The sequence below is a fragment of the Mus caroli genome, chromosome 15 (genome assembly GCF_900094665.2).
Source record: "Mus caroli chromosome 15, CAROLI_EIJ_v1.1, whole genome shotgun sequence".
Lineage (NCBI taxonomy): Eukaryota > Metazoa > Chordata > Mammalia > Rodentia > Muridae > Mus > Mus caroli.
The window spans coordinates 21,805,968-21,814,546 of NC_034584.1; the positions used below are offsets into that span (position 1 = coordinate 21,805,968).

The 8,579-nt window shown below is 39.7% G+C and overlaps 1 protein-coding gene across 2 annotated transcripts in view; it reads left to right on the forward strand.

Annotated features, from left to right (window-relative positions):
- Positions 1–7,728, forward strand: part of March11 (membrane associated ring-CH-type finger 11) — a 105,513-nt gene extending 97,785 nt beyond the window's left edge. For both annotated transcript variants that reach the window (XM_021183644.2, XM_021183645.2), the window contains one exon: positions 7,244–7,728. In XM_021183644.2, coding sequence (XP_021039303.1) covers positions 7,244–7,566 — 323 coding nt within the window. In that variant the 3' untranslated portion in view covers positions 7,567–7,728. The remainder of the gene's footprint in view (positions 1–7,243) is intronic.
- The last annotated feature ends 851 nt before the right edge of the window (positions 7,729–8,579 follow it).

Below are 8,579 nucleotides of genomic sequence, written 5' to 3' on the forward strand. Positions count from 1 at the left end.
CCTCCTCCTCCTCCTCCTTCTTCTTCTTCTTCTTCTTCTTCTTCTTCTTCTTCTTCTTCTTCATTTTCGTTCTCTGGAATTCAGCAAGGACTGATTGAGTTTTTAACCATATGCCAGGAAATGGAATAGGAACAACATCGATGTAAAGGAAAAAGAAGACAGGGCTCAGACAGCCTGCAAATACACAATAGGAACCACAGTGTTTTTACAAGATATTTCAGTACAAGAGATTAACAGAACAGATCTTTTCTACAGGAGCTGGAGATGATAGGAAGGCTTAATAAGGAAACAGAGAATAATCTGGCCTTCAAAGATCACTATGAGGAGATATTTTCTTTTATGTTGCCAATCCATGTTTGCTGTAGACAAAGCAGGCAGTGCTCATTTTCTGCAACAGGGAAGAGTAGAAAAGAACACATTTGACCTGTATCCTTTTGGCAAAGGGTCGGCTTTCATGCCAGTGAAATCAATGCATCAAGATGGGCTCCACAGCCTGGGTCTCTTCTCAGCCCTGGTGTGATCAGCCTTGAAGATCCAGCCAACATGGCTCCTCCCATCCACCTGTGGATTGTAGATGTCACAGAGCATGGAGACAATGCCATAGAACAGACATGATGTTTATGTAGTATACTCCGAGGAACTCCATCAATTGTTCATCTATCACTCTTAGGATCTTCAATAGTGTAATGTTTACTTCTTGATGTGTACAATTATCTCCATTAAGGGTGTGGTGGCTTTTTTTTTAACAGCAGTACCTAGAAATTAGCCAGTGTCTATACCAAGGCTTGTTTTCTTTATCATGGCAGAACTCATCGTAGTTACCAGGTTTCTCCTGCACAGGGGTCTCCTGCCAGGGCTAATAGTGAATCTGTGCTTGCTGTTGACTATTAGAACCAGCACTGCACTTGCAGATTGGCTCTAGATAATTCTGAGAAGAGTAAGGTTTCTATCATTGCCATTCCACAATAGGAAAATCAGCACATCTTTTTGTGGATAAAAGTGTGTTTTATATTGGCTACTTCTTTATATAATTTATTTTTGTATGGACATCACAAAACACCCACTTATGATTAGCACATTATGGTTTACAGAGCCCTCATCTGACATCAATTTATAATAACTATTTTGTGATGGTGTATATAATGTTTGGCTTTATTTCACTTTTGATGGTTGGCTATTTTGCATTTTATGTTTTTAGCCTTCATGTATAGTTCAGTTCAAGAACAAAAATGTTGTAGCCCATAGAGAAATAACTGACTTATTATTATTTCTTCAAGATACTTTTGAACAATATTCAACAAGGAGATACTTTTTCAGCAATGGCTTCTACACTTATCTACATTTCTTTAAGCACTGTGAACACAACTAGAAGAGCGAATGCACTTCATGGCATTTTACAGTTTTTGTTTTGTTTTGTTTTTAATGATCATGATTGAGGGTGGACATAAGGATGAACACAGTATACTTTCAAAGATCAGAGGACAGCTCCATAGAACTTGTTCTCTCCTTCCACCTTTAAGAGGGCCCTGAGGACTGAACTCAGGTAGTCTGGTGTCTACCCACTAAGCACCATTCCAGCCTTTCATGGAATTTTAGCAAAGTTTATCACCATCAAGGATATGGTGGACTTCAGTTTTTTGAGTGTTTTTAGCCTTCCTACACAGTTCAGTTCAGCAATAGAAATCTTTACATTTGACCATTTTGCACACAGACCTTCTAAAACAAGAACACTACTGTTTTCACCAACTTTTGCCAAAAATAAAGGCATCAAAGCAAGGCCAACTGGAGCCATTGCCTCCAAACTGCTCTACTATATAAGGAATAGAGATATGCAAAGTTTCAGGCTGCTTTTAGAGCTACTGACTCTTCAGGTTAATATACTTGCTCTTTTAATTTTTTAAAGTAGATTCTTCTCACATATAATATATGCCAATCACAGTTTCCTCTCCCTCTACTCTTCCCAGTTCCCACAACTTACCTTTTCCCCAGATCCTTTCCTGTTCTATCTACCTTCCAAGAGACAAGAAACACACATGCACATACACACACACACACACACACACACACACAAGAGGACCAGGTACTTACCTGCATACCCTGTCTTTACCACTTACAGCATTTGAACACATATTCATGCTTGTAACTATACACTGCACATGCACACATACTGGGCTGGTGACATCTTGGCAAGGAAAAAAAGGAGAATTGAAAAGGAGAAATTTTAGGGAATCTCAATCAAAATTCACTTGGGCCAGAGCTCTGCTCCACTTGCAAGCCTTTCCCAAAGGCATTTAGGTTGAGCAGAGCAGGATTGTGCTCAGGGATGTCTCTTTTTGATGAGTGAACTTCCTGGGAAACGAGAGGAGTATAACTTATCCAATAACTAGGCAAAGTCTTCACAACTCATGCCTTCCAAGAGACTCTGAGATCCTTCTCCTCACAAAGTAGATAGGTGTGAGCAAGGACGTAGGTTTTTGACCACTATTATTTTGGTATGGAATGTTACATGAAGACTCGTGTGTTGAAATGAAGGTTTTTAGGTCCTGGTTCTGTATTCAGAGGCAAGGCTCTGGGAATGTGATTGGATTTTAGGACTCAGACCTACTCAGTTCATCATTATGAATTCATCACTTGATGGACATAGTGGAAAGTGATAGAAACTTGGAACTAGCACTCTGCTTCCTGGATGCCACGAGGTCAGATGCCTTCTCCCTTCCAGCCCTCCCTGCCCCACAGTGTGTTTCCCCAGATTAAGTTCAAATAAGTGGAGCCAGGCAGTCATTGACTGGGATTCCTGAAACTGAGAGCCAAACAATAATTTTCTTCATTAATTTGTCTTCCTTGGGGATTTTATCTTAGGACAGACAGCATCTTAGTAATATTAAGCAGTATAACTGAAGCTCAGGGGTACTTACAATAGCAACAAATTACATAATGTCTCTCAAGTCACAACCTCCAGTGTTTGATTTATTTAAGTTTTAAAGGAAGATGATTATAGTTTTTCTATAATATTGTAGTCAGGTTATATGCCATAACAAACTACTAGAGATTGGATGATTCAAACAGCAAGAAATTATTTGTCATGGTTCTGGAGGTCAGAATATCAGGGTACTGCCATACTTTATATCCCATGGAGCCTTTAGGACTGCCATCTCCATGCCATCTCCAGGTAATTCTGTTACCTTGTCTTACCTGGATATGGGCAGTGGGAAAGAGGGAGGGATGAAGGAGGGTGGGACAGAGAAAGATAAGTGTTTAGTCAAGGGTAGTTGTAGTTAATTGCAGATGAAATTGATTTTTGAATATAAAACTTGAAACCATCCCTCCATTCATCCATTTCTCTTTCTGCTGTGTGGTGTTGGGTACTGAACCCAGCTCACTGCAACATACCTAGGCCAGTGTTCTACCACTGAAATACATCTCCAGCCCTATTCTTTGTTGTGACACTTTGGGTGTAAAAGTAGATAAACAAAAATGTGGTGTGTGTGTGTGTGTGTGTCTATGTATGTGTGTGTAAGTGTTTGCACAAGGCCAGATACATGACCATGTAAACATATGGACCTTGATAAACTTCTTTACCTCTTATACTGTTTCCAAGACAATTATAGATAACATAACATTTTAAAATTTGGGATTGATTTTACTTACATAAATTTTTTATGTCAGTGAAACCAAAATCTGTTTATGCCTGTTTTGATTCCCAAGATAACTCTTTAACAAAAAATATTTCCTTGAGTATCAATAATTTTTCAATTAAATATACTGGCAAGAAAAACAAAAAAGCCTGCATGCCCTCCACACTCCTCAGTTCTCATACTCTGTTGGCCTCCATGACACTGACTATAACAAACATCCTAAAGTAGTTGATATGTGTTTTATAAAAATTATCCCTATATTTCCCTGCAAGGTAAATGGCTAGAGTGAAATATAAATCCAAGCTTCTTCCTATGTGGCCTGAAATGTCAAGGTTCCATTTGGTCACCCATGGGAAAATACCACTGAGGCAGTTGGACCACTGATACAGCTCCTGAAGTTTAGCTTTTCTGCACAATGAGCTAGATTTGAATGAATCCTAAGTCTTGGTTTAAGTTTGTGCTGGTTGTGTCTTCCTGTAGCTACCAGCTCTGGTAGCATTTTCCACATTTAATTCTTTGAAATTAAAGTAGAGAGGAGAAGTGCCTTGTGGGTAGCATGGGGTACAGTCTTTTTAGGAGAATTTAATCTTCAGAAGGCAAGGGGTAACTCTGAAAGCTCATGGGGTGAATAAAACAAGATCTAGAACATTATTCATGACTCGATGCAATTGATAAGCAGTCCCTGAAGGTGGACAACAAAAAGATTGTGTCTACTGAAAACTAGGATTATACGACCTATTTTTGCACATTGTAGGGTAGTAATTTTGAGGCAGTGATCCTAAGAATATATTCCTAGAAAGCGACCACACCCTCAAGTAAATGACCTGATTCTGACTTTTCAACGATGTTTAATGGCAAAAGAATAAAAGGCTGAAATGTGACTGGTTTTCTGTGATGCAGCCATCACACAATCAACACCACCCCTACACTCACTCCGAGTGAGATGACCTCAGAATGTAATTGCTTTACAAGTGAGCTCTCCCATCACATAAGCTCACTATTGATTTTGTAATTAATAGTAATGTCTTATATTATACAGTTACTACTGCAGAGGAAATCCAAGTACTTCAGTATTGAGGAATTATGACTTATGTCCAAACTCTCCTTCACAATGTAAAACTTGAATGTTTCAAATGCATTTTAAGGAAGAAAAAGAAAGAATAAATCACTGGCCATGATGAATTCTGAAAGCTTAATGATAGAGGCAGCAATTAAAACCTAGTCATTTTGACTTATAATTCTGGCAGCTCTCTGTAAACAAATGGTCAGTTGGGTCAACCCCCTTCTTTTCTTTGTGAAAAAAAAAAAGAGCTTTAACATTAATTTTATGCTACTGTCATGATTGACAGGGCACATTCCCCCTGTTATTTTGAGACATAGAAGACTGATCCTCAAGGATATGTTTATTTAATCAGGTCACACATGTTTTTGGCAGACTGGTAAACATCTCTACAAGGTGTTAAGTCACATATGCAAGAAACTTAGCTTCTGCTAAGCAGGTAGTGCAAATAGGCAAATTCTGACTTCCTTTTTCAAGGACTAGATATTCATCTCTGCTTGGCATTGGTTTAGCTGATGAATGTATAAAAGGGAGGGAGAGAGGAAGAAAGAAAGGAAGGAAGAAAAACAGAAGGGCAGAAGGAATGAAGCAAGAGAGGGAAGAAGGGAAAGAGGGAAGTGTAAAGTCCTTAGGACAGGCAGGCTCCCAGCCCGCCCCCACTGAGCTGCTGGTGAGTAGGCCCTTTCAATTCCTTATTAAAAGCACACTTATTATTCAGCATGAAAATCACTGGGTTGACTGTACCACTTTCTGTTACTACAATACTCACCATCTTTCCTTTTGTGAAGACTCTCTTCCTTTTACAGTCTGCTTATGATTTCTTTTGAAGGTTAGGGTAGCAAATTCTTTGTTTTCCCCTAAGTTTTTAATACATGTTAGATTACTAATAAATTATATGTTACCATCTTGGGAAATTTGAATTTCTTGGGTGCAAAAACAAAAAAACAAAAAAACCCAACCCATATACAGAATAATAGTTGAACATTTCTATCCCCATTTCCCTACTTGAACTGTAACTCAAAGCACATTTGTAGGCCCCCCTGACCCATTGCTTGCTCCATTCTTTCTTTACAATTGAAACTTAGATGGTACTATTTTCACCATTTTATACACTGACCACCTATTTGTACTAAGAAAAAATGTGCAGTATTTTTCATTTTCTCATGCCTATGAGAAACTTTCATCTCTCCCCATTGTGGCTTTGATATTTGTATTATGGCTTCATGGGATCCATGATAATTCATATGCCTTTGTTCTTTTATGTCACTGCTGTTGTCCACTAGAGCCACACTCTCTAATCTCCCACTCTTCCAAGACAGATGTTCAGACTGCTTGTGGTCATTTTGCAGTAAGCACTTTTAGTCACACTTCCCTGTGCTTTGGCCCAAAGGAGTTCAGATGCTGTGAAGAGGTGTTCATCCTCAGACCCGTGGTCAGGCAATAATTGCACTGGCAGGTGTGCACCACTCCCATGCCATACACTACCAGATGAAGTGAATCTTCCTTGGCCACTCTACTGGCTGACTTCAGATGGCATTTAGCCCTCTTGGAAGACAAAATCACAGCCACCCCCCACCCCTTGTTCATTAGAAGGGTTGTCTCCTCCGGGGCCTCCTTTTCTTCTGGGAAAGTCACAGGGTAATAATCTCCTGGAGTACCTGCTGAAATGTAAACACACGGGAAGTGTAAGCTGTGTTGTGGACATAGCACCCACCGTGGTGATGGCTCTCTGCTGCTGTGCCACATCTGGTTGACCATCCCTCAGTTTCTCATATTGTCGTGATTATTTCCCTGAGGGTATGCTTCAGAGCAGTGTGACTATCAGATTCAGAACAAGGACTCTGCAGCCAGCCTGGGTGGGTTTGACTCCTGGCTCTGCCACTTCCAGTTGTATGCTCCAGTGAGTTCTTTATAACATCTGTGTAGCTTGGTTCTCCTGTGCAAAATGAAAGAAGCGTTTACCTCATAAAGCTGTGGTGGAAATTAGATGAGGATATATATATATATACACACACACACACACATATATATATACACAAAGTTATCAAAGAGTTAAGGTGTTCAGTAAGTCCTTGTGTGGTTGCTGGAAGTAAGAGAAATGCAATGTTCTATCTACTGTATGTCAGTTATTGTTTTACTATTGCTTTAAGAAATGGCTGTGAGCAGAATATCTACCCCTTAGATTGTCAGCTCAGCCCCGGTTCCTACCATCCATGGTATATAGTTGGCACAATGTTAAGCTTAAAAATGAAGCTAGTGATTGAAAGCAATGTAGACAATTCATAGTGTACTGTGAGCTAGATGATGGAAAGGAATTACATCAATGACAGCCAAACTCTTCACATGCTAATCAATTATCTTTTAAAAACGTGCACCTCTACCTAGCATGGAGTAGTTTGTCAGTAGCTACCCTATTACTCAGAATCCTGTGTTCTCTGATAATGATGAGGGATAGAGATGAAGCTATGTCTTACATTCCTGACCTTTATACAAGATGGTGTTTCCAACTTCAGACTATCAACAGTCATTTTCTTTCCTTGACTTTTAGGCCTCATTGTGCATGAAGGAGCTGCCGTTTACAGAGTGTTTAAGCGATGGCGAGCTGTTAATTTGCACTGGGATGTGTTAAATTACGACAAAGCCACAGACATTGAAGAAAGCAGCCGAGGAGAGTCTTCCACAAGTAGGACTTTGTGGCTACCATTGTCAGCTCTGAGGAACAGGAACTTGGTCCACCCAACGCAACTAACCTCACCACGGTTTCAGTGTGGCTATGTGCTATTACATCTCTTCAATCGGATGAGGGCCCATGAAGATGTGTCGGAAGATAACGGCTCTGGGGAGGTAGTGATGAGAGTGACGTCCGTGTGACAGATGTACACAGCAGCAGAGTGTGGAACCCTGCACATTTCGGAATGTAATTGCAATGAATGGCAAAACCATAGCACTTCTAACTGTACATCCATGAACTTTTTAAAATCTATGCTTTTTATATGAACATTTGAATTGCAAATACATTTTTCTGAAAAAAAAAAAAAGAGGCTCCTTGTTTGCTTTGTGACCTGTCACATCTTTTTAAAGTTAGTTACTGAAATTGTCATGAGTCTTTTAACTCTACTTGGTCAAAGGAATAATGAAAGAAACCATTAAGACCTAAGGTATTTTTCTTGCTTATTTTAAATATATGGGTATCAAAATTTTTGCATCATGTGCATTTCAGGCACAGCAAAGTGGGTCAGTTCAGATTGCTGCAGGCAGGTTCCAGAGAGCTACAGCCTCTAGGTACCCCACAAAACTTCCTGGGGGCATCTACCCACACCTTCTCTCAATTGGAAAACTTGTAACAGCAAACATCTGTCCCCAAGATTGCAAATTCTAGTCATTATGGTTTGCTTTTCAATCAGCACAGGGAGTGCCGTGGAGAAAGAAGGGCACTGTGAAAATGGTTAGGTTCCTGTCCATAGGTAGACATCCCAAGCACATGTAGCCCTGGAAAGCTCAACTCACTAAATGCTTCCGGTGCTATAATCACAGAGACACAAAAGAAAACAGCCTCTTCACATTGTCACAGCCTAATACGCTATCATCATTACTTAGTGTCTTGAATTATCTTAATCAGATTTTCCTCTTATAAAAGGCATATACACCTTCCTAACCATCTAAATGCTACTCCATTGGCTTAATGAAATTCTGAGGGCTATCTTAACCTACAAGCAGTGAAGATTTTTCTGTTCCTTTGGATAAACCAAATTTAAAAAAAAAAAAAGGAGAAGAAAAAAATAAGCCTTTAACTGCTCAGAAACAGGTTTTAACTAATGGTAGCTGGCAATTATCTATAATTCATTGTCCCGAGCTATCGTTCTCGCCGGCAAGAACACACTCGG